Raw genomic sequence first — 26,830 nt, 5'->3', positions numbered from 1 at the left:
GGCTAAATTGCTTTGGAGACTTTAGTGCTGGCATCACGCTGCTGCATGATATCGGTCAGCAGTGGGTTTCTATGTGAATTACAGTGGTTTTGCATTGATATGTCCGTCTGTTTGTTTTGCGTGCTATGTATGTAATTTCAATGGTGCATTAAATATTACACTGTTACTATGTTTGCTGGCTCCGATGGGAGTTTTGTTTGCTTCAGCTTTGATTGGTGCTGGGAACCAGAGAGGAGAGCACTGTAGATGGATGCATAGGCTACCCTATGATGACATGCTAAGCTTGCTACACATTTTGTAGTACATTTTTCGGTGAGTATTCATTTCATGATGTGGTGGCTGGTGTTTCTTTACACTGGGAAGAGTCTGACAACAAGTTGACTCATTAGAGGATGATTTTTAATACATATGTTATCTGGACTATACAGGACTTTTTTTGCACTTTACTGGCATATGATGCAGTTTTATACATAGATGCTTTATTATTGTGATATCATACTGCACTTTAGGATTGATGTATTTATATTTGTGTTGATTTTTGCACATAATATATACTCATCGGACACTTTATTAGGTACAACTTGCTAGTACTGGGTTGCACCCCCTTATGCCTTCAGAATTTACTTAATTCTTTGTGGCATAGATTCAACAAGGTGTTGGAAACATTCCTCAGAGATTTTGGTCCATATTGACATGAGTTACTGTTGCCTTTCTATCATCTGGAACCAGTCTGCCCAATCTCCTCTGACCTCTGACATCAACAAGGCATTTTTGTCCACACAACTGCCACTCTCTGGATATTTTCTCTTTTTCAGGCCATTCTCTGTAAACCCTAGAGATGGTTGCACATGAAAATCCCAGTACATCAGTCGTTTTTTAAATACTCAGACCAGCCAGCCTGGCACCAACAACCATGTCAAGTTCAAAGACACTTAAATCCCCTTTCTTCCCCATTCTGATGCTTGAATTTTAGCACGTTGTCTTCACCATGTCTAGATGTCTAAATGCATTGAGTTGCTGCCATGTGAACAGGTGTACCTAATAAAGTGGCTGGTGAGTGTAGATTTATGATTCATTGCTGCACCCTGTGATTAATTGTTTCATTCTTATTCTGTGGTGCTGCATGTGATTATTTTTATGGCTACTAAATAACTATGTTTGCTTTCAGTGGCTGAAAGCATAATTAAAATATATGCCAACTGACTGTAAATTGCAGAGGCAGTAAAGTGGTTCTAAAGGTAGAATTGTTTTTACCGTAATGCAATATGTGTGTCAAGGTAAAAAACCTTCTACATGCAGCCCCCCCCCCCCCCAGCCACCCTTATACTCAGTTGAGCCTGATCTTGATCCAGCGCTGTGCATGAGAGTAGTGGCTCTCTCTGCTCTCTCCCTCCACATTGGTTCAGAGACAGTAGGGGGAGCCATTGGCTCCTGCTGCTGTCAATAGCATCCAGTGAGGGGGGTTTGGGGGGCAGGGCTGAGCTGCCCACACGAGTACCCACATAGCATGCAGCTTGCTATGGTGGCACTCGACAGGTGGGAGGAGCCAGCAGCACCAGCAGGGTCCCCAGAAGAGAACCATTGCACAGAGAAGGTAAGTATGACATGTTTGTTATTTTAAATAATCTAATGTGTCTTAATTATGTAAAGTATTACATAATCTATCTGTGTAATCTTTGTATCTTAATTATATAAAATATTACAAGACATCATTATTAAACTTCTCCATTATTACACCTTTCATAGATAAGGCAACCAGTGCTATATTGTTTCTTTATACTTATGTGTTATGTTTTGCAGGATAGACCTGGACAAAGCCAAATCAACAGGGGAATGGAAAGCCGTGCACAATTTTTATTTAACTACGTTTGATTCATTCCTGGAGTTAAATGCTGCTTTCAAGGTAGCAATCTATAGCATTCTGTGGAAATCTTTTTTACTTTTGTCAGTGATGTTTTTATAAAAAATACACTACAGTAGCTCTCACTTGGATATCAGAGGAATATAGAATAGCAAAAACAAAAACTCACACTGGAGTCAGCAGGCAACATGATGAGTAATGCTATATGAAGGTAAGTATCGGCACATACAACCTTTAGTTGGGCAAGTAAAGGCAATACCATACACAAACACACACACACTCTGGGCACAAAGAAGACTTGAGCTGGTAAAAAAGCATGTTTTCTACTGTTTCAGTTACATAATTGTGAGATATTATACATTAATGAAGAATCTGGCTGAAATTTCTGCCCTATTATAATTGTAAAATAGGTCTTGTGCCCCCCCCCCCGGCATCTCTCAAGACAATTTGCCTGCATTGGATTGACAGCTCCTTTATGTGGTCTGTCTGTTTAGTTGGCATTTTATAGTATTTTATAGTATTGTATCATTCTGCAGCTTTGAAGCTGCATGATCTCAGAAAATGGCACAATAATTCCTTTTCGTAGTCCGCTTCACTAGGGAAAAAAACTCAGTTCTAGGGATACAGCGGATACTTTTTGTACCCTTGTTGTGTCCATCTGTTATGTAAAGCTGGCCCACACTTCCATAGTATATGTCTTCCATAGTATATGTTTAGAAGCTGGTTTTGTTTTGATAGTAAGATATCTTCATGGAACGTTACCAAAGCAATCTTATGGCAGCCATATGTGAAACTATGTGAATGCACAAAGATTCTGATTGTACAGTCCCACTGGTGTAAGAGCATTACATTAAACTGAACTAATAAGATTTAAAACTACTAGTATTTCAAACACTAAGATTTACCCAATTGCGTTTTAACAATCTACTTGTGTAAAACAATTTTCAGCTCATCCAGTCACTGTTTTATACACCCTACACTGGTATGTATATGGGTACCACGGTTAGATGTCTGTTTACATCTACTTTTAAATCAATCAAAAACTGTTTTTTATTAGTAGTAAGCCTAATGAGTCATTATTTGTGCCCACAATGGTTAGGTGCATATCCTTTTTATAGTATGCTGCATGGATATCCAATACTGGTGTGCACGCTAACATTCTACTATAAGAAAACTCTCCAATCCGATCACTAAATTTACATTACAAACAGGGGATGCAGTTAAAGAATTCAGTGAATCTCCAATTTCTTACTAAGCCTCTAATGCATCTTACAACCCTGCCTTCCTACCCAAATTCCACTCTTTTTTGTCCTTTAAAGAGTAGACACTAAGAAATTTCACTCAAATTAGACACTTTCTTACCAAAGACAGAGTCAAGTCATTTCAGTTATTATAATTTTGTATTTTTACAATCCAGTGTTTGAAAACCTGATGGCTATTTACAGCTTACATTTTGTAGCGCAAACGTGACTCTGACCCTCATGCATCAGGGAAGATCTCACTACTGTATTCCATAGTCCTTTCACCTCAATCATCACATCTTCCTACTTTTACTCAGTCTTAAAACCAAAACCTAGGTTTAGAGTGCACACGTATGGTCCCAGATATGGAAACAAGTAAATTATGCTCCCAAAATGCTTTGGCAGTTGAAACAAATTATAAAGTTCTAACACTTTGGTACTTGGAGCTTATTGCCCTCTAGAATTACACATGGGTGTCTGGTTATCATCCGCTGTATTTTAGGGGGTGCGGACAATTGGCTATATTTCTCCACACATTAGGGATATGTACTATAGTATGCCAATTTTGTCTACAATAATTCCAGCTGATCTCTGACTTATTAGATTTCTTGATCCCTTTCTTTGGCCCAATATGTCTTGCCAAATCTTAAACTTCCTGGCCTTCCCAAAAGGTGCTTTAAACTTCTCCTTCACATCCTGACAGCCACTAAGCAAGCAGTTGCAAAAACCTATAAATCCCTCGCTTTCTCCTTAACCAAAACTAAAAACAGAATCAACTCAGTTATGCTACATGAGAAAATTAAAGCAAAATTGACTCAAAAATTTACTAAATTCCTGGCTATCTGGCAACTCCAAAGCTCCAAATTTCTTCCTGCTGGTTCCTTCTGGAACTTTAATCAGGGAGAACGCTTCCCCTTCTTCTTTTCATGTTAACCCCACAATCCATATAATTTTCTCTTTTCCCTGTCCAATTTACTCAGAACAACTCTCTGCCCCTGCCTTGTGGTGGGCAAGAGTCACATCTATACAGTCTTTTAATCACTTGGCCCATCATCCGACTAATTTACTGAGCGCTATACGTTACTCTCTTTGTACTGCCTTCTAAGTAATCATTGTGTTTCTCAAATAAAAACACAAATATCTACCTTACCACAATGTGTTAATAACAAAAAATAAATTTGAACATTCTTATATAGATGTGCAAACAAATATATAACACTCAAAGCAAAGTGAAATAAAACCGTCAAGTATAATGTGCACCGAAAATAGTGACCATGATCACAATATTACAAGTAACAAGTGTAAAAACATATATAACAGTGCATCAACAAGTCCCAATTTATGGACTGATGTCAGTTGTAGTGATAAAAGCGTGAACACCTCCAAACTTTTAATATGAGTAGAGTAAAATCTTTGCAGAAAAATTCACCCACATTTCACCATTCCACCAAAACAAGTGTAACTCCCTCTAGCTTAGAGCCTGAGTAGTAGACTGGGATGAGTCAGGCTATGAGTGATGCAGGAGTTCACCTCAGGACAGGCTAGGGAGGTTCTAAGGTCAGAGCTTCTGGAGCCCTCCCACCTCTCCATATACCTTAGAGCTTTCTGGAGGAGGGATGGAGGAGGGGAGGAAGCTCGGATTTGCATGCCAATCCCCTGGCAGGATGCTGGGCATGGTGACTGAGGCAACCCTTAAGAATAACAGAGGCTGGGGAGCAGGAGCAGTGTCTGGTGGAAGATGGAGTGAAAGGCTGGAGTTAGGAGCCTGGGAGGGGGCCCAGGGAAGAGGCCTATCTACAGGCAGGTGCTGGAGAAGAGGATCTCTACTGTACCACCATCTTTAAGGGAGGATATCCTGAGCAGCAGGGAAGGAGCCAGCCCAGCAAAAGGCCTAAAGGCAGCCACCAACCCATTAAGCTATCAGGAAAGACAGTGTGAGTACTCTTACACCCCTGAGCTGCATAAGAGGAGAGGGCAGTTAGGTGGAAAATCCAGCAAGCTTCTCATTCAGAGCTGCTGTGCTTTAAATTGGCAGTTTCTGGGCCCCCTTGTCCAGAGGATTGAGGATTCATCTGGAGTCTGAAGAGGTTCGCCAGAGAGCTGGAATGCTCTCAGAGGACAGACTATCTTGTCCATATTTGTACACAGTTGCTAAGGAGTGTCTTCAAGTTTGCAGTTCCTTGGGCATCCCTTACACCCCTCAACCCTTTCCAAGTTATCAACCCCTTAATAAAATCACAAAACCAAGCTCAAGGACAGTTTACTGACTCTGAATGCAACATGTGGAATAAAATGCATGTTGCCTGGCTGTACAGAACTGTTAGAGGGACCCAGAACCCAGCGACTCCTAAGGGGGTATTACTACACAAGCAACACAGGCTATTTATCAAATTGTGTTGACCCCCAGGAAATTAGGGGTCAACAAACCTCCAGGCACCATGCTCAGATAGGAATTCAGGTCAGAGGAAATATAAGGCTAACTTGACAACATCACTTCATGATGAAATGTGTAGGACAGAGCCTGACATGACACGTGACATCATCATGCAAGCAATTCGGCTTGTTTTCCGGATTTGCTTTTACAGATTTTTGATATGCGTATCTTTTTTTTTATAACACTTAAGTGTGCTACTCTATATTTTTTAATAAATTTTATTCATTAACTGCTATGCTATGAGGCTTTTTATATGTATGTTTCCATTGAGCTTAATACCTGAGAACGATGCCTGGAGGTTTTCTGTAAAAAGTGCCATATGACCATTCAGTTCCTGGGGGTCAACAATTGTTGCTTGGTTTTGGTGGAATAGTGAAATCTGGGTTAAAATTTCTGCATGGAAGATTTTACTTTACTCACATTAAAAGTTTGTAGGTGTTCACGTTTTTGTCACTACAGCTGACATCAGTCCATAAATTGGGACTTAATAGCAATATACTGCCTTTTAATTAGATCAGGAATTTTCTGTTCAATGCTAGTAATTAACAGCTGTATTTTGCACAATGTAGGATGCACCGCTAAACAGACACCAATATTGCAAAATGAAAGATAATTTTCTTTTACATACACAATGTGATGCCGTGGTTTTAGTAATCTCAGTCCTCCCCGCCATTTGAAAAACAGTTTAGTTTACATTTAAATACAGGGCATTTGTAATATTAACGCATAACGTTGTCTTCCAGTAGTAAGTTGTTTTTTCTTTTTACAGAGAGATGTAAATACTTCTGTCAACACTGTTGAGGATTCTAGAATTAATACAAAATTTTTAAACACTGTCTATGATGCCTTATTAAATACTGTAAGTATTTGAATTTTACCAATTTCATTTTTTTTGTACAGTTACATTTACTGACTAGATATTTTCCTGGGATGGGAAGTCTAGCCAGTACCTGCTGTAGAAATCACCTGTGTGAATCTATGTCACAACTACATGTACTGAAATATATACTGAGCCCTCTACCTGTGCGGTAGTACAGAAATGTGGTCTTGCCAGTAGACAGCTGGAGAAGACGTACAGGATATGCTGTGTGATAATTAGGATTATTGTTCATTTACCCTAAACTGAATGATCATTGTAACATAGTGTACATAGAATAAAAACATAATTCCCCCTGTTAGCTCAAAAGTACTAACACCCTGCTCTCCATGCCAAGACTTAAGCTGGCCATAGAAGGAGCAATTTTCTTTCCTGCAATCACGTGTTGCAGGAAATAAAATCACTCAATTCCCCCATCAACATAGTCAGTGTTGATGGGGGAATCCCTCTTGTGGAGCCATGGTGTTCTCCCGGTGGGGAGGGGGGAGCCCACATATTGATTACTGCTAGCGGGTATACTAGCCATTAACAATAATCGCATGTAAAATCCTCTAGGCTGGTTGTACCCTAGTTGATTGATCGATCAACTTGGGTACATTCAGCTTGCCCATACATGGTTCGAATCTCGGCCGGTTGAGATTCGAACTGTTTATGGCCACCTTTACAGCGATCTATTATCAGTAAAGTAGGGTCCATATAAGGGGTAAATAGCAATATATTGATATAACATTGCATATATTGTACAATATTTCTTCAGAATGATGACCTTGTTTATCGTATTTATTTTGCTACAGTTTGTTTAATTTACTCTGGAGATACATTTAAATTTGGGTACTTATATAGCACTGTCAATTTACACAGTGCTTTACATATATATAGTACATTCACATCAGTCCCTACCCTCAAGGAGCTTACAATCGAAGGTCCCTAACTCATATTCATACATACACATACTAGAGTCAATTTAGACAGGAGCCAGTTAACCTACCAACATGTCTTTGGGGTGTGGGAGGAAACACATGCAGTCACAGGGAGAACATGCAAACTCCAGCTAGGTAGAGCCATTGTTGAGATTTAAACCAATGACCCTAGTGCTGCCAGGCGGAAGTGCTTACTGATTAGCCACTGTGATAACTTTTGTTGTACTAGATCTAGAGATATACAGTCACCGGCCTCTTTATTAGGTACACCTGTTCAACTGCTCGGTAACACAAATTGCTAATCAGTTAATCACTTGGCAGAAACTCAATGCATTTAGACATGTAGACATGGTGAAGACGACTTGCTGAAGTTCAAACTGAGCATCAGAATGGGAGAGAAAGGGGATTTAAGTGACTTTGAACGTGTCATGATTGTTGGTGCCAGACGGGCTGGTCTGAGTATTTAAAAAACTGCTGATCTAATGGGATTTCCATGCACAACCATCTCTAGGGTTTACAGAGAATGGTCCGAGAAAGAGAATATCCAGTGAGCGGCAGTTGTGTAGATGAAAATACCTTGTTGATGTCAGAGGCCAGAGGAGAATGGGCAGATGGGTTTGAGATGTTAGAAAGGCAACAGTAACTCAAATAACCACTTGCTACAATCAAGGTATGCAGAATACCATCTTTGAACACACAACACATCAAACCTTGAAGCAGATGGGCTACAGCAGCAGAAGACCAGGCCGGGTGCCACTGCTGTCAGTTAAGAACAGGAAATGGAGGCTACAATTTGCACAGCCTCACCAAAATTGGAAAATAGAAGATTGGAAAAACATTGCCTGGTCTGATGAGTCTCAATTTCAGTTGCGACATTCAGAGGGTAGGGTCAGAATTTGGTGTAAACATGAAAGCATGGATCCATCCTGCCTTGTATCAACGGTTCAGATTGCAGGTGGTCGTGTAATGGTGTGGGGGATATTTTCGTGGCACACTTTGGGCCCCTTTAAACGCCATGGCCTACATGAGTATTGTTGCTGACCATGTCCATCCCTTTATGACTACTTCCAGCAAGATAATGCACCATGTCACAAAGCTCAAATCATTTCAAAAAGGGTTCTTGAACTTGACAATAAGTTCACTGTACTCCAATGGCCTCCACAAGCAGCAGATCTCAATCCAATAGAGCACCTTTGGGATGTAGTAGAACAGGAGACTTGCATCATGGATGTGCAGCTGACAAATCTGCAAATGATGCTATCATGGCAACATGGACCAAAATCTCTGAGGAATGTTTCCAACACCTTATTGAATCTATGCCATAAAGATTTAAGGCAGTTCAGAAGGAAAAAGGGGGTCCAAGCCAGTACTAGCAAGGTGTACCTAATAAAGTGGCCGGTGAGTATATGTAAAGTGCAAAAATCAACAGGCAGATAAAGTATCCCGAATCTCAAGTAAGTTTTCCTGTCAAGTCACAGTTCCCCCCCCCCCCACCTACTAAGCCTGATTGGATATCTATTGTGATGAATGGTATCATTGACCAGCCTAGAAGGTGGTGTTTTCAAGCTCAACTGTTAACAGGAAGTTTAAGATTTTCATATAATGTAAACTGTCTATGCCTCTGGATCTACTGTTCATTCTGTCATTTAGCTTTCACTGAAGGTAACTTCTCATATGTATTTGCATTACGTGCTTACTATGACTTAAACGTGTCATTTCCTGACTGCCAAACTTTTTTTTTTTTTATCAGGCTCAAGATATCCAGAAAACAGTGCTAAAAGGAATTATTAACAGTCTGTTAAGAGAATGGAAAGGGTAAGATACATTCATTGGGGGTTATTTACTAAAACTTGAGGGTGCAGAATCTGGTACAGCTCTGCATAGAAACCAATCAGCTTCCAGCCTTTTTTTTTGTCAAAGCCTACTTGAACAAACTGAAGTTAGAAGCTGATTGGCTACCATGCACAGCTGCACCAGATTTTACACTCTCCGGTTTTAGTAAATCAACCCCACTGTCTATTCCTTCAAATACAAAATTAAAATGTTTTTAATTGCCTTCTTGTGGTTATTAAATTATAGGTATAGCCATAACTTTTTTTATGAGTAAAGTAATAATGGTAAAAACTCCTGTTTTTTATTTTCTACATCAAACAGATTTTCCATCACCTTCTATCCCAAAGACACAACAAAAAGTAAGAGGAAATACCCTCTTGGACAGTACTCACTGGAATACAGGTCCCCACTGATTAATTTTCCCCTTTGCCTTTAGAAAAAAAATTGTTGTTGGGGAATTGGTTATTCCCTCAATATTTTATTGCAGTTGTTTCCATACTGTCGAATTTACACCCATTTCTCCACATTTTGTGTCATGGGGTCAGAGATAAAAAGTGCCAATACTAAATCCTGTATCCAACTGAAGTGGAAAGACTCCACTCCCCACTATTTCCACGTAGATGCGTAAAGTAGAACAAATCAGGTCTATGGAGGATTTTGTACTTTATTCCCACAATAAACATGAAACCTTTAAAAAAACCTGGTTCTACTAGACTGTCTATCTGTTTTCAGAAGAGGGCAAGGCCCTCATTAATGAGGAACCATAGGTGTATGAGACTCTCGTAGAGTTCTACCCAAGAGCAACTTCTGTTGCCACCCCTCACCAGGACCATCTCTTCCTCTTCCCTCTCTTTTTTTTTTTTTTTTAAATCTGGCCTCTGACCCAAAGCTTACCAAGTAGGCCATTTAGTAATCCCTCCTTCCTCCTCCCCCATAACACACCCCTCTCGGTTCTCTTCCCATTTTTTAACGTATTTCCCCTTCACTCTACTGATTATGAGACTGCATGGCCCATTTTAGATAAATGTACTGCCTTTCCTGTATACATTCTTCCTCCACCCTTGAAGTTAAGATCCAATTTATCTTATTACATTAACACCTTGGCACCGAGCGAACACATATATGCGGCCCACTAGACTGGGCTTTTTTCCACGTGGGGGCCTCATATATGCATATGTGTCTTTGTGCTGGAAGCATGCTGCAAAGCGCGCTTCCCACACAGAGACCAGGCCTCATTAGGAACCTGGGGTCCTGTACTAACTCCCTGGTCTCTGTACTAGGAGCGAGCTGTGTTGGGGCTCCCAGCACAAAGACACATATGTATATATGAGGCCCCACGGAAAAAAGCCCAGTCCAGTGGAGTCGCATATATGCGTATGCTCGGCGCCAAGGTGTTAATGTAATAAGATCAATTATCTCTCTCTCTCTCCTTGCAGAGAGAAAAATAAACATTAGTGTGTAAAATAAAGACAATAATAATAATAATTTAAATACAAAATAAGGAAAAAATACCTAGTTCAAGGTTTTATCTAGCTCAGTGCCAGGGTTAGTGTTAGGGTCAGAGGTCAGGGCCAGTATATTTTGGGCAGGCTTTTTTTTTTAGTTAGCATCAGTGTGCATAAGGTAGGAGTAAAAAAGGAAAATGTGCACTATTGTGTCCAGGCTGTACTATGGGTATATACAACAACTAACATACACATATGTGGTATTGTTGCCATTGTCGGAAGAACAAGATTTTATTTTGGGTTGTTCTTTGGTAGTAGGTTATGGTAATAACAAGAAATATACAGCTAAATTTAAAAAAAATATTTTTTTTTATACTATTTTGGGCCAGTTCTCCTTTGATAATCAAAAAAATTAGGAGATATTCATTACCATGTACTATTACCACCAAATGAAAGCCCAATTTATCCCAAAAAAAAACAAGGAGTAATCCACCTGGATGCACAAAGTAGTTGTGATGATATGTACTGTTTTACTAATGCATGTCAAAGTTGCAAAATTGTGCTTAGGCATTAATATATGTTTTACCCTTAGGCACAAAGAGGTTAAAACCTTCTCATTAGTTGAGACAACTGGTCTGCCTGGAAGTCTTTCTTGGTTTATCCTGTTAATATAATTTCTATTTTAACAGCTTTATTGACTTCAGTACGCATATGTAATTTCTTATGACTGCGAGATCTGTAAACCAAATTCTGCTCTGTGAATTTAAAATAAAGATTTTACAAAAGACAAAACAAAACAAAAATGTTGTTACTGCTATCATGAAAACCTTGACAAAAGTTGTAATGCTTCCCTACACTATTAAAACCAATTTTTGTCAGTGGTCAATTAATATCATGAATGTAAGGAAATACTGACAATGATAGAAGTTTACTTTCTCTTCAATAATGTGTTTATGTTGTGAGACTTTTTTGCATTTGAGCCATTGAATATTTTTGCTGTGCAAGGCACTTACATTTCAAATTGTTTTATTAGGCCAAGAACAAAGGATGACCTTCGAGCCTATTTTATTCTAACACAGGTCAGAAGACTTTGACTAGTTCCTAATTTATTCATGTTTTTTTTTAGAAGTAAAGATGTTTTAATTGCTAACTTATCTATAATTGTACTTTTAAGAATCCACAGTTCAGCAGCACCTCTACTTATGTCATCTACGCACATCTGCTTAGACAAATCACCACACTGTCAGATGCGGACCACAATTTGTTAATACATTGGTTCAAAAAGTAAGGACATTTTTCAGATTTAAAGTGAATGTCAATCAAGGGTGTTTTGTTGTTTGGAGGGTGGGTGATATTAATGTTTTTATGGATTTCCCAGGTTGACTTGCTTTTAAAAGCTACAAGTGTTCACATTCACACAGCATACCTAAAACATTTTTAAAAAACATTTCTTGCCTTTTGGATGTTTGGATCAGAATTCTGGGCAGACTATACAATTTGAAATGAGGGGAAACGCCTTCTGTTCTTACTTGCAAAGAGGGGTGCACCAAGTTTCCCCTCATTACCATACAATGGTGAAGTCAGACTTCTAGATCTTTAACCCTTTCTTAGGACAGACTGTTCAAATCTAGTTTACATCTGATAATATAATTTGCTAGCCCAGTACAGATACGGTTAATTACTTCACAGACCCCATAAACATTAGAGGTAAAGGGAAGTTAAGTGGGATTTTTTCAGTCCTGGAATTTTTAGAAAGGAGCATTTACAAAGGAGAACAGCAGTATTGACCGCCTTCCTACAGACAAATGACATTCGAGTAGGAGTGCTGCTATCCTGAGTGGACATCATATGATGTCCTTCCAGGATGGGGCCATGCTGCGGCACTATCTGTCACCTGCTGTGTCCAGTGACAGATCAGTGTGCTGGGCCACTGTCAGTACCGTGTGATCACTGTGACCAGTCACAGCAGATCACATGGCAATTGTACACACGAGTGACTTCCATTCATAGCCATTTATTGTGTACTGTTGCGTTGATCTTTGTGATTGGTCACAGTGATCACATGGTACAGGCCCAATCACATCACATCTGTAGCATGTAATTAGCTGTGGCCAATCACCGCTAATCACAATAGTACACACTAAATGAATGGATTTCATTCATAAAAAATGGTTTCTTATAACAATGATCAAGAGAACGAATGGAAGAAGGCTAAAAACACGGGATTAGACCTGCAGGCAGAGCTCCTGGTATTTAAAACCAGCATAAGCAATCTGTTTATGATTTACTTGGCTATACTCAAAATTATGGACAAAGAACAACTGTCTTTTTTGGATTTGTTGTGTTTAATTACTTGAAACACACATACTCATGTAGAAAGGATTTACCGCATTACCAGCCCATTACACATTTTTCTTGCCTGAAGCTGATGGTTGGTGTTTTCTGTTTGAAAAATAATTTTTTTCTGTTATTTTTTTTTTTGCTAGGATGTCACCAAAGCGTTTCAAGCAGTTGGTTGACCGATTGTTACAGTTCATATCCTTGCGCCTTTTTCCTGCAAAGCCTGAAGAGTTTCCACCGGTAGCAAAGTGCACTTGGTGGATTCCATCTGCAATCAAAGTGCTAGCTTTGCTAAGTAAGTTAATACAATAATTTGATGTGGTGGTCGTAGGACTGTTGCTAGTTAACATATTTGTTCTAAGGTGTGTTCAGTTCACTTTTTCAATTTTGGTAGATTCCAGCTGCTTGAATTATTCCAATTCTTACCTACTGCAGCAATACTAAAGGGTTCTCCATGTTGAATATTTAGTTTACATTAAAGATTAATGTTTCAAAAGGAGCATTACTCAATAGCAAAGTCTAGGCATGAATTGGTTACTCTGCCACGGAGAGACGTTTGTTAATTTTTCTTGTCAGGCCAGCATTTATCCATGACTTAAATAGGTTTTAATTGGACAGACCCTTTAATTAGTCTTTGTCCAGATGATTCTGCTGTGCTTACATTCATATCTCCATATATATGATTAGCACAAGAAAAAATCCATACAAGTTTAAATTCATGTAATTATGTGGATATGAAAGCTTCTTATTCTTTAGTGATAAGCCTTTCTACACATTTTGAAGATCAGACTTTTTGTCTATTGTAATTAGTCAAACAAAAGATTTCTAATTGCACCTCATTTCTTAAATATATACCAATGATTTTGATGCAAGGGCTTTTATATAAATTTACCTTATTGTCAGCAATACAATGTGACAGATACAGCAAACATATTCAGAACTGTAAGTATATCTATACATAGCTTGACAGTTCTCTTCCTAAGCCACTTGGTGTGCTGCGAATTTGACCATACATGGTAGATAAACAGATAGGACATATGGGCAGTTGGTGCAGGTGCTGATCGGCTAAACCAACAGATAGGAGATATGGGCAGTTGGTGCAGGTGCTGATCGGCTATACCATGCACAAGAAAATTGCATGCAGATCCTTGAATGGGCACATCATTCATGATAACTAGGTGGATATCTTTTAGAATTCATATAAATTTATATGTGTATAGTCGCCTTTTTTTTAAACCAGACAGAGGCTTCTGGGGAACACTGCAGTACTAATGTTTGCCATAAATGGCCTAATCCAGAACTAAAGGAATTATCGGACCGTGTAAGGTAATGCCTAGTATACACGATGAGAAAATCGAACAAAAAATACAGCTTTCAAAGCGATCGTACCATAATCTGATCATTAGTACACAGCTTTTGAGAGCTGATTGTGCCAAATTTCGAGAGTTGATCATGCAAAATTATCTAAAGCGACAAACACGAAAACTTTTCTCATACAATACCAGAACTTGATTTTCGTTTAATCAGTACTGTATTCATCTGACAAAAATTGGAAGACCAAGATCACGCATACTCAGAAACTAAAGAATACATTACAATACAATACATTACATCACTTTCAAAGTTGTATTCTGTTATATCGAAAATGAAGAGGTAACTAAGGTTATGAAATTTCTCGTACATGACTAGAATGCAAAAAAAAAAAAAAATCAGACGACTGTTGTCCGATATTCTCATTGTAAGTATGAGGCTTAATCCTTGGAAAATATTGAGAATGTACAGCTCTTCTCTTCTCAATGAGAATATATATGAAGGTGGTCAACAGTGTGTGCTCTGCTTCAGTCCATTGGGTGGCCTAAAGTCTTGGCACTATAAAGGAGACAGACTTTGATATTTTAGGTAGACATACACAGTATCTGCATATAGCCAGGCTTATACAGAGTATACTACCACTGCCTAAAATTAGACTATTGCCACTGAGATTTTGTTTTGCTCCCACAGATGCTGCAAACTCTCTTTGCAATCCACCAATTATTCCTTACACCGACTTCTATAATTCCACTTTGGATCATATTGATCTTATGGAAGACTATCAAACCTGGCAGTTTTATGGCAGCACTCACAGGTAAGTATTTAAATTAAATCAAATTAAATTGAGTCATTGTCATGAAAATATTAACAGATATAGGTGTCCATTTACAAGGTTTTCATCCAAGACTCACACAACTTTTATCCAATATTCATCCATTTTTCTTATAAAGTTTTATATGGAAAATGGATGGAAGTCATGTGAATCCTGGGTGAAAACATTGATAAATATACCTTATAATAATTAAGAAATGTTCATGCAAGTGTTTGTTGCCCATAGCATACAAAGATGTTATGCATGGTTGGTGGTTGTCATGGGCATCACCTCCACTTTCCCACATAATTAAAGCCCTTGCTAAAGACTTGACTTGCATACATTCAAAAATAGAAAGAGTTTGTGTTATTTAAACATTCCAATATATTTTCGCTTTTTTCTGCAAGTTCACCGTTGGAGAAAGAGTTACATTTAACTAGCTGTACCTCAAAGACTTGTTACAGTCCCTCCATAGCATCCCCAAAAACAGTAGGCTGATATGTATCAGAACCCCCCCCCCCCCACCAAACACAAGGTACCAGAAGGTAGAGCAAAAGGAAACTGGTTGGCAGCATACAAGTAAAGGAAGAGCTGAAAGAAGAGGTAATGGTGAACTCTACAGAATTAGGTACTAAGAGGGCTGCAGCCTGGGTATATTAGAGTTGATTTTCTAAAGCCAAAAAGGCTGTTCACTTTGCAAGGGAAATTTATCTTTAACTTAGTGAATAAGGTAAAGCTCTGCTGACTTCTATGTCCCAACAAGCAGAAATAATGTTTTTTTTTTTCTTGCACATTACTGGGTATTCTGTTCAAAATTAAGTTTCACCACATTCACTAAGCGAAGAAGAAAGGCCCTTACAAAATAAACTGCTTATTTGCCTGTAGTAAATTATCCTCAATGTCAGGCAAGCTTAGAGTATCATAATGAGTCAATTGTAGGTAAAGGGGGTAGTATAAAAACAGGGGAACAACTGGCTCCTTAAGCAATCCATAGACAGTTCGAATCCTGGCCAGTTCAGCAGGACTGGCCAAGATTTGAACCATTTGTGGACAGGATGATTGTACCCAAGTTAATTGATCGATCAGCTCGGGTATACTGTATCCAGCATGTCGGATTTTTCATATAATTATTGCCAACGGCTATAGCTGCTAGCAGTAATCACTGTGTTCTCCTGGCAGGGATTGCTCCCCACACAATGCATAGTTGCAGGAAAGAAAATCGCGCCATCTATGGCCAGCTTTTGTTCAAAGGTCTAGCCTGTGGTATTTGGCACCAGAAACCCAAAACAATGGCAGATAACATAGACAGCCAGGGAGCCACCGCTACTCTTCAGGTAATGTAGGAGGTTCAAATACAGGGCAAATTGTGACTGGGGGTGACTGAGTGAACAGACATAGTGATGTTTAAGCCCATAAACAGGAAGAAGGAACTCACTGCCCTCTGATAACATCCTATAGATTCTGATTTATTAAAGCCAACAATCACTCTAAAAGTCCCTGCCTTTGGGACCTACATGCTAATGTGTTTCACCTGAAAGAGCTTACTTGTGTGTATACAGATATGATTATGCAGACTAATAGGCAACAGAAAATACCCAGAACACTCAGTAATTCACACAGAGCATATCGGACACATCTCCTCCCCTTACCTGCAACACAAATCTGTGTACAGTACTGAGAGACTTGGCTGTTACTCTGCTCAGTCAGCATAGGGCACTGCAGCTTGATCATAGGAAGCAACATTTTCACCTACCTACAGGACGAAGTTGCGATTGTACATTATGGATTAGTAACACCTCATATGGAATATGCAGTTTAGTTTTGGGCACCAATTCACAAAAAGAACATTGGGGAACTGGAGAAAGTGCAGAGAAGGGCAACCAAACTGATAAGAGGCATGGAGGAGCTCAGCTATGAGGAAAGATCAGAGGAACTGAATGTATTCTCTCTTGAGAAGAGGAGATTAAAGGGGGATATGATCAACATGTATAAATATATCAGTGGTTCATATAGTGAACTCGGTGTAGAGCTATTCACCCTGAGGTCATCACAGAGGACAAGGGGGCACTCTTTACATCTGGAGGAAAAGAAATGTAATCTCTAAATACAGAAAGGTTTCTTCACAGTGAGAGCTGTGAAAATGTGGAATAGACTCCCTCAAAAGTTGGTTCTGGCCAGCTCAGTGGACTGCTTTGAAAAAGGCCTAGATACACATAATATAATTGCATACTAACATTTATAGGTAAAGTTGATCCAGGAAATATCTGTTTGTCTCTCGGGGATCAGAAAGGAAGTGTTTCCCTGCAGGAGCAAATTGGATCATGATTTGCTGGGTTTTTTTGCCTTCCTCTGGATCAACTGTGGGTATAGGATTATAACTTTTTTTTTTTTTATTGAACTGTTTTTTTGATTGATCTTTTTGCAGCCAGACTAATTATGTAACACAATGCATATATATTTTTGTAATTATCCAGTATGTGGGCACTTCATCTCATTGTGCATTGAGACCCAATTCCAGAGTTTTTTAGACTTTTAGATATTTTGCTACAGATTTTACTTCTCAACAGTCCATGATGCCTAGTACAAGATCCAAACAGAAAGTTTGACAGTGCCAATAAAGGTTTGGGTTTAACATTTAACAATCCATTTATGTTTTGTAGGTTTTCATTTTGTCAGTTTCCTTTTGTCCTCTCCATTGCTGCAAAAAAAGTCATCATCCAGAAGGACTCTGAGCAACAGATGATCAGCATTGCAAGAGTAAGGCAGGCTTTGTTCATCTTATACATGTCATTTTGAAATTATCATTTCATACTTATCAAGCAAAGTTCCACTTTTCACTCCACTATTGCCTTTGGGAATTTGCATTTCATTTCTAAGTGGCAAAGGAGGGGCAGATACCTGCCTTGGGCAAAGTTTCTAACAGGTTAACATTTATATAGCCATTTCTGTGCTTAAGGGCCCTTTCACATGGGCATTAAGCCTGGATACAACCAGGGGCGGACTGACAACTCATGGGGCCCCCGGGCAATAGGGGATCATGGGGCCCCTGTGTCCATGCCCAAACTCAAAAAAGCCTATGAAAAAGGTACCAGGGGCATCTCATGGGGCCCCCTACTGACCCCGGGCCCTCGGGCAGTGCCCGAGTTTCCAATTGGTCAGTCCGCCCCTGGATACAACCCTCATTTATTCATACAGATCCAGACTGAGCCACAATGTATGTCTATGGGCAGGCGGACGTAAAGAGATGTAACCTGAATTCTTATTCATCAGGTTTTTTTTAGCAAATAACTTGAGTGAGCTGAAGTTATATTTCCTAATGTTCCTTATATTTCCTAATGTTCCTTCTATTTCCTTTGTCTATCAAATAACTTCCACTTTTGGAATGGTAAGCCCTCTGATTAGACTATAATGTGCTCTTTCTGACTTTTTGCTTCAGCAAGCAGAAGCTGCTCAGAAAGTTCCATCAATTTGCCTACAGTATGTCAGCCTCAGATTCTGAGAGGCTGGAGCTACCCTCAAGAGCAATGGTGATCTAATCATGAGAATCAGCAATGCTTACATTTTTATACTCTTCTGATCTGATGAGAATCAAGCAGTTCAAAAATCTAAACATGATTTATTGATTGTAGGATTCTCTACTAATAAGACAAATCTGAATTCATAAACTGTATACGGAAGAATGAAAAAACAAATTGCAAGTTTTTCTATTTTGTGAGTCAATTGCTCACCACAAAACAACTGACAGATGGTTCGTTGTGGACATGTAATGATTTAAATGAGCCTAGTTATTTTATTTAAACACAGAAACCTATCAACAAATGTGCTACATTTTAAACATAATCGGTGTTATTTGTGATTCCCATCATAAGCAAATTGATTTTTAAATGGTAAATTTAGCCCTCATCACCTCTTTCCCCATCCTAAGGACACAATGAAAAAAAAGCACAGAAATGCTGTAACATGTACCAACCAGATATACATGTTAGTGTTTAAAGATACCCTCTTGCCAGACCATTCATTTTAAGAAAAACGTTTCCCATAATATTATGGGGGAGATTTACTAAAACTGGAGCACTCAGGATGTTTATAGTAGCCAATCAGCTTCTAACTTCAGCTAGTTCAGTTAAGCTTTGACAATAAAACTTGGAAGCCGATTGGTTTCTATGCAGAGTTGAACCTGATTTTGCACCCTTCAGTGTTAGTAAATAACCCCCTATGTGTGCATTGAATGTATGTTATGCATGCTGGATGCCGATCTGTGATTACTCCTCATTACTTTTCCCCCAGCAGCTACATACCAGTATGTAGGAAGGTGAGGGGTGACACAGACAGTACAACACAGAGAGTAAGCAGACACTTCCAGAAGAGGAGGGAGCTATAATGTAAAAGGAGATAGGTGACTGTGCTAGGGAATAGACTCTTTCTGGAGTAGTCACATTTTCTGGCAAGTTAAAAGGCACATTGAAACCAGTAAAAAGTCCGGACAGGCCGCTCTGCCAAAATGATCCACTTTACTGGAATTGAACATAAAAGCCAAGGCAGGATACATACAGTGCGGGAGGGAAAGGTTGACGCGTTTTGCACACTTAGTGCTTATTCATAACCTGAAAGGCACATTGCAAATGATTAAAGGAAAAGCACTGCATGTACTCCATGAAAATACTTGCTTTTTTGTGCATTTACCTGCATTTGATTTAAGTTGGTGACAGGGCCTCTAACCAGAGAGATAAAATTGGTTATTGTAGATTACAGCACCTTAAATGTCTGAAAGTAAAAATCTAATTCTTATTTTGTCTTTTATTTCTGCAGCAAAGCCTTGTGGATAAAGTAGCTAGGCGGCAAAAGCCAGATATGAATATGTTGTTTCTTAATATTAAAGTGAGGCGACTGCAACTGGTCAGTGATTCGCTTGATGAGGTATTATTTTTGAATAGCAATCCTTGGTTACATAAACGGACAAATGTTATAGGAGCTCAAATTTTAATTGTAGATACCGTTGTTTACAAACTAAGCCAAAAAGGCATTGGGGAGATTTACTAAAAATGGGGCACTGAGAATCTGATGCAGCTGTGTGGTAGCCAATCAGCTTCTAAGTTCAGCTAGTTTAATTAAACTTCAGCAATAAAATCTGGAAGCTGATTGGTTTCTATGCAGAGCTGCACCAGAGTTTGCACCTTGCAGTTGTAGTAAATAACCCCCACTGTGTGACTTAGAGATTAATAATATTTTTTGTATGAACCATATACTGCAATATTTATTTATTTCAGGTACTTTTATAGCACCATCGATTTATGCAGGGCTTTACATATATATTGTACATTCACATCAGTCCCTAACCCTCAAGGGATGTACAATCTAAGGTTCCTAACTTACATCCATACATAGTAGGTCCAATTTACACAGGATCCGATTAACCTACCAGCATGTCTTTGGAGTGTGGGAGGAAAGTGGAGTACCCGGAGAAAACCCACACAGGCACAGGGAGAACATGCAAACTCCAGGCAAGTGGTGCCGTGGCTGGGATCTGAAACAGCAACCCTAGTATTACCAGGTGGAAGTGCTAACCATGCAGCCACTGTGCTGCCAGATAGCCAGAGCTCATACTGAATATGTGTTAAGACATTTAATATTATTGATTGGCCAACTCAATGGATGCTGTCAGGTCACAAAAATTACTTCTGATTGGTCAACATGGCTTCCTACACTTTCACCATTGCTCTTTGCTTTATTGAAAAACTGAGACATTTCTGCTTTACCCAGTCACTTTCAGAATCATGTGAAAGTATTGAAAATCTTACAGTGTGTTTCTGCACTACCCACCTATAGATACCTAAATCTAAGTTTACATAAGCTGCTACAGTGAATCAGTGTGATATATACAGTAGCAAAGTTAGAAACTGCAGTGCTACAATGAAAAGCCTATACTATAATAAAAAGTCTAATCATGCGAAACCATAAATGAAAATAAGACAATAAAGCGAACAAAATTATTCAGTTTGTTTTTTTTTCTTCCTATTATTTGCCAAACAGAGAAATTGTCCTCAGAAATCCTTGTGATCCTACATTTGTAAAACAAATCACCTTTTACCAAAATGTCTCAACCAGCTGGAAAAACTCTCACCCTAGTTATATATCTTCTGTTAGGCTTTGTTTACACATACAGTAGAGTTTAGATTCCCATGATTAAGCTCTGAGGGGCAGAGCGAAATGCGTTGGGGGTGTGCCTTGGTCAGAGCCAAGGCTGAGGCTGCTATTCACTTTTCCACATAGGTCTGCTATATGATGTGGGACTTATGGACTTCTCTTCCTGACATGCTACTGCTTGGAGCTTGGACAAACTCCTTTCCCTTCCAGAACTCACAACAGTCTAGCTTGGACTTTACCTTTTACCTGAGCGGCACCCATTACTTTGCTTTTGGGTCACAGAGGCCCCTTTGAAAAGTGATCCGGGGTGGACATTTGGCTCAAAAATGATATGTTACCTCCTGAACCACTATTTTAACTATTAAAAGACCGCTGTACCATGTGATCGCGTCATACAATGCAGTAGCTATGTCAGTGAAGACTTTGTATATTATTATTATACAATATTTATATAGCGCCAAAAAGTTTGCTCAGCGCTGTACATTATAGTGGGGGACAGTACATGAGACAATACAGTAACAATACAATACACGAGGGGTTCGAGGGCCCTGCTCCTTGGAGCTTACAATCTAGGAGATTATATAGGAGTATAGGAGACTTTGTTGAGCACTGCAGTTTTTATTATTGTTATATGTACAAGTATTATCTGTTTTACTAAGCCCGCATTTTCTGTAAACCGATAAATAACTGGTATAATCTCTTCAGGGGTAACGCTACTCTGTTTTTCCAGCTTACAAGAAAACGGGCAGACCTGAAGAAAAAGTTGAAGGTTACTTTTGTTGGGGAAGCTGGTCTTGACATGGGTGGCCTAACTAAGGAGTGGTTTCTCCTGCTAATCAGACAAATTTTCCATCCTGACTATGGTAAGTTCACTACTCTTTAGTGTCCTAACAGGGAGACATCCCTTATAATTCAATTATGGGTAAACAAGGAAGGCTGCGGTGACCTATGTGCCAGATAAATATCAAAGTGCAATTGAAATATATGTAAAATTCAGTAAGTACTTGTGCAATAAAATGAATGATTTCAAGCAACTGATTTCAAGTACAAAAAGTCTGTCATACCAGTCACTTCAAAGTGCCCAGAAAAAAATCCATAAAATTGAAAACACTAACCATCAATCTTTAAGCAATGATTCTTACTTCAGACAATTAACTCTACCACCACCAGAGTCACCTCAATAGAAAAAAAAAGCCTAACTGAATTATGTGACCAGTTAATTGAATAAGCTGGTCAAAAAGCACTTTATATTTCATTCCAACACTTTGTATCTTTGAGTGCAGTATTTAGGCCATATTAACATTGGTTCAGTTTGGGTCAATATAAATACAGTGGGGCAAAAAAGTATTTAGTCAGCCACCAACTGTGCAAGTTCTCCCACTTAAAAAGATGAGAGAGGCCTGTCATTGGCATCATAGGTAGACCTCAACTATGAGAGACAAAATGAGAAAACAAATCCAGACAATCACATTGGCTGATTTGGAAAGAATTTATTTGCAAATTATGGTGGAAAATAAGTATTTGGTCACCTACAAACAAGCAAGATTTCTGGCTCTCACAGACCTGTACCTTCTTCTTTAAGAGGCTCCTCTGTCCTGCACTCATTACCTGTATCAATGGCACCTGTTTGAACTTGTTATCAGTATAAAAGACACCTGTCCACAACCTCAAACAGTCACACTCCAAACTCCACTATGGTGAAGACCAAAGAGCTGTCGAAGGACACCTGAAACAAAATTGTAGACCTGCACCAGGCTGGGAAGACTGAATCTGCAATAGGCAAGCAGCTTGGTGTGAACAAATCAACTGTGGGAGCAATAATTAGAAAATGGAAGATATACAAGACCACTGATAATCTCCCTCGATCTGGGGCTCCACGCAAGATCTCACCCCGTGGGGTCAAAATGATCACAAGAACGGTGAGCAAAAATCCCAGGACCACACGGGGGTACCTAGTGAATGACCTGCAGAAAGCTGGGACCAATGTAACAAAGGCTACCATCAGTAACACACTACGCCGCCAGGGACTCAGATCCTGCAGTGCCAGACGTGTCCCCCTGCTTAAGCCAGTACATGTCCGGGCCCATCTGAAGTTTGTTAGAGAGCATTTGGATGATCCAGAAGAGGATTGGGAGAATGTCATATGGTCAGATGAAACCAAAATAGAACTGTTTGGTAGAAACACAACTCGTCGTGTTTGGAGGAGAGAGAATGCTGAGTTGCATCCAAAGAACGCCATACCTACTGTGAAGCATGGGGGTGGCAACATCATGCTTTGGGGCTGTTTCTCCGCAAAGGAACCAGGACGACTGATCCATGTACAGGACAGAATGAATGGGGCCATGTATTGTGAGATTTTGAGTGCAAACCTCCTTCCATCAGCAAGGGCATTGAAGATGAAATGTGGCTGGGTCTTCCAACATGACAATGATCCCAAACATACCGCCCGGGCAATGAAGGAGTGGCTTCGTAAGAAGCATTTCAAGGTCCTGAAAGGGCCTAGCCAGTCTCCAGATCTCAACCCCATAGAAAACCTTTGGAGGGAGTTGAAAGTCTGTGTTGCCCAGCGACAGCCCCAAAACATCACTGCTCTAGAGGAGATCTGCATGGAGGAATGGGCCAACATACCAGCAACAGCGTGTGCCAACCTTGTGAAGACTTACAGGAAACGTTTGACCTCTGTCATTGCCAACAAAGGATATATAACAAAGTACTGAGATGAACTTTTCATATTGACCAAATACTTATTTTCCACCATAATTTGCAAATAAATTCTTTCCAAATCAGCCAATGTGATTGTCTGGATTTTTTTTCTCATTTTGTCTCTCATAGTTGAGGTCTACCTATGATGCCAATTACAGGCCTCTCTCATCTTTTTAAGTGGGAGAACTTGCACAATTGGTGGCTGACTAAATACTTTTTTGCCCCACTGTATGTATATGTCAAACCTGGCTGATCTCTGTGGAAGCTGGAAATCACTGCTACTACAGAGGTGGCCACTAGCTTCCGGGTCCCATGCCAAGCCTTCCCTCCTGCATAGTGAACAAAGGGGGAGTCGCTCACTTGGCACAGGTGCCATTTAGAGAACACTATGCATGTTGTCAATTTATGTAAGGAGTTCTCTAATTGGACAAGGTGGAGAGGGCAGGGCAGTGATGTCAAAATCATCACCCCATATAATTTAGAGATCATTTTTTATTTCAGGTACTTACAGGGGTTGGACAAACATATTGCAACACTACATAATTTGCAGGTTTGAAGGTGACAGCATGTTTCGTGTAGAAAGCAGAAGTGATGTAACATTCTTTTGCTTCCGCTGTGTGATGAAACACCCAGCTAACACGTGGGAAGCCTCACTTTCGTCATTCACTACGTGTGCTGCTAGTAATGTGAGAGTTGTGTCGGAGCTTACTGAGCTTCAATGAGGGCAAATTTTTTGTGCCTGCTTAGCTGGTGCCTCTGTGACTGAAGGTGACGATTTATTTGCCGTGTCGCAAGGTACAGTATCAAAGGTTATGACGGCATATACAGTTTCTGGGAAAACGTCATTTGATAAGCATAAGTGCGGTCGACATGGTCAACTGACCGAAAGAGACAAAAAGGACATTGTGCATGATTGTGACCCAGAATAAGAAAACAACTGCTGCAAAAGTGACTGCAGAGCTAAATTTCAGTTTTCCAAAGCCCGTGTCCACAAAAACTGCGGAGGGAACTCCATAAGCAAAACATTCACGCGTGAGCTGCAATTGCCAAACCACTAGTGACCGATCTTAATGTTTAGAAGAGGAGAGTGATGCAACACCCATACTATCGATCAATGGAAGACTATAATATGGTCCGATGAATCGAGCTTCACACTGTTCCCAACCACCAGATGTGTTTACATGTGGCGAACACCATGTCAAGTTTACTACCGGGACTGTCTTATGCCAACGGTAAAGCATGGTGGTGGCGCAATCATGGTTTGGGCAGCCATATCTTGGTATTCTACAGGCCCCATCATCACCTTGAAAGGTAGATTCTCTGCCAGCGACTATGTTCAAATTTTGGACGACCATGTCCCCCCTATGGTGCAGACAATGTTTCCCGAAGACATCGCCATTTACCAAGACAGTAATTCTCTGATTCACACAGCTGGTGTTGTCGTGATTCGATGAGCATGCAGATGAAATCTTGCACCTTCCTTGGGCGCTGCAGTCGTCAGACCTCAATATCATAGAGCCACTATGGTCAATTTTGGAGAACATGCTTTTGGCTCATTTTCCGCCTCCAGCATCTCTGCCAGAACTGTAAAGATTTTTGCATAAACGATTCCATTATCCACCATCCAAAACCCAGGAGAATTCAGGCCATCTCAGATGCCAAAGGCAGTCCAACATATTAGGTAACAATTTCTTTCTTCTACCTGGTGTTTCCAGAATTTTGTCCAATCTCTGTATTTAGCTCTAACAATTTTAATGTATGTTCACATTAGTCCCTGCCCTCAAAGAGACTACAGTCCGTCTCTACTTCCTATATACAAGGGTCATTTTAAAAAGGGGCCAGTGTATTCTCCATGCAGATAGCATCGTGCTTGGGATTTGAACTGATGATCCGAGTTCTGCAAGGCAGAAGTGCTGACCACTAAGCTACTGTGCTGCCCATATGCCTATGTTCCCCTCAGTGCTGGAGGAAGCACTGCTGCTGTGAGTGTTCTGATGTTTTCTTTTTTTTAAAGGCTAACTTTACATTTTATCATACTGGAAATAATTAATATAAAATAATTAATGAATGCAATTTTATTTTCAGGTATGTTCACCTTTCACAAAGACTCAAACTTTCATTGGTTTAGCAGCTTTAAGTGTGATAACTATTCAGAGTTTCGTCTGGTTGGAACTGTATCCTTTATGTTTCAGAAAAATAAATGATGCACCCAGAAGAATATATCAAGCAACATGAACCTAATTGGATGTCTATATAGTGCAAATTAAAGTGCATCTTATTTATCCATGGATTTGTGGCAGCTTTTTATTTTACACACACCTCAGGGGCAGGGGCATGATATTTTACATAGACACAGGGCTACTATCAGACAGGGCAGGTGGTGATGGTGATGGTGGGGGGATTGAAACACGCTGCAAACTTATAGAAAATGCATAAAATTTATATTTTCTGTGCAGCAAAGGTGATAAATCCTCATTGCTGTTATAAGCAGCTTATCTTTTTTAATACCCTTTTTTCATTTATCTAACATGACAGCTGTGTTAATCTGCCACACAAGGCAGCGGTATTTAAAAGTTCTTGGTGCATTTCTTTAATACACTGATCAGCCATAACATTATGACCACTGACAGGTAAAGAGAATAATATTGATTATCTTGTAAAAATTGTTTCTGAAAGTTAGTTGACAAGTAAACATGTTATCATTGAAATTGATGTGTTGAAAGCATAAAAAAATAGACAAGCGTAAGGATTTGAGCGACTATGACAAGGGTCAAATTGTAATTGCTAGAAGACTGGGTCAGAGTAACTCCAAAACTGCAGCTCTTATGGGATTTTCCCAGTCTGCAGTGGTCAGGACCTACCGAAAGTCTTTCTATGGGGCGGCATAGCCGCAGAATGGTCAGGGTGCCC

At 39.6% G+C, this 26,830-nt stretch overlaps 1 protein-coding gene across 1 annotated transcript in view; it reads left to right on the top strand.

Moving 5' to 3' along the window:
- HECTD2 (HECT domain E3 ubiquitin protein ligase 2) overlaps positions 1 to 26,830 on the top strand; it is a 131,915-nt gene that overhangs the window by 72,964 nt on the left and 32,121 nt on the right. The window contains exons 4-14 of the mRNA XM_089692756.1: positions 1,801 to 1,903; positions 6,306 to 6,395; positions 9,084 to 9,148; positions 11,645 to 11,690; positions 11,786 to 11,895; positions 13,098 to 13,246; positions 14,953 to 15,076; positions 17,734 to 17,830; positions 19,883 to 19,990; positions 21,948 to 22,080; positions 26,006 to 26,094. Coding sequence (XP_089548882.1) covers positions 1,801 to 1,903; positions 6,306 to 6,395; positions 9,084 to 9,148; positions 11,645 to 11,690; positions 11,786 to 11,895; positions 13,098 to 13,246; positions 14,953 to 15,076; positions 17,734 to 17,830; positions 19,883 to 19,990; positions 21,948 to 22,080; positions 26,006 to 26,094 — 1,114 coding nt within the window. The remainder of the gene's footprint in view (positions 1 to 1,800; positions 1,904 to 6,305; positions 6,396 to 9,083; positions 9,149 to 11,644; positions 11,691 to 11,785; positions 11,896 to 13,097; positions 13,247 to 14,952; positions 15,077 to 17,733; positions 17,831 to 19,882; positions 19,991 to 21,947; positions 22,081 to 26,005; positions 26,095 to 26,830) is intronic.

The sequence above is a fragment of the Staurois parvus genome, unplaced genomic scaffold, assembly GCF_062004578.1.
Source record: "Staurois parvus isolate SC_StPar_1 unplaced genomic scaffold, SC_StPar_1.0 ptg000604l, whole genome shotgun sequence".
NCBI lineage: Eukaryota > Metazoa > Chordata > Amphibia > Anura > Ranidae > Staurois > Staurois parvus.
Note: the sequence above shows the minus strand (reverse complement) of the source record. Positions and strands in the feature narration are given on the sequence as shown.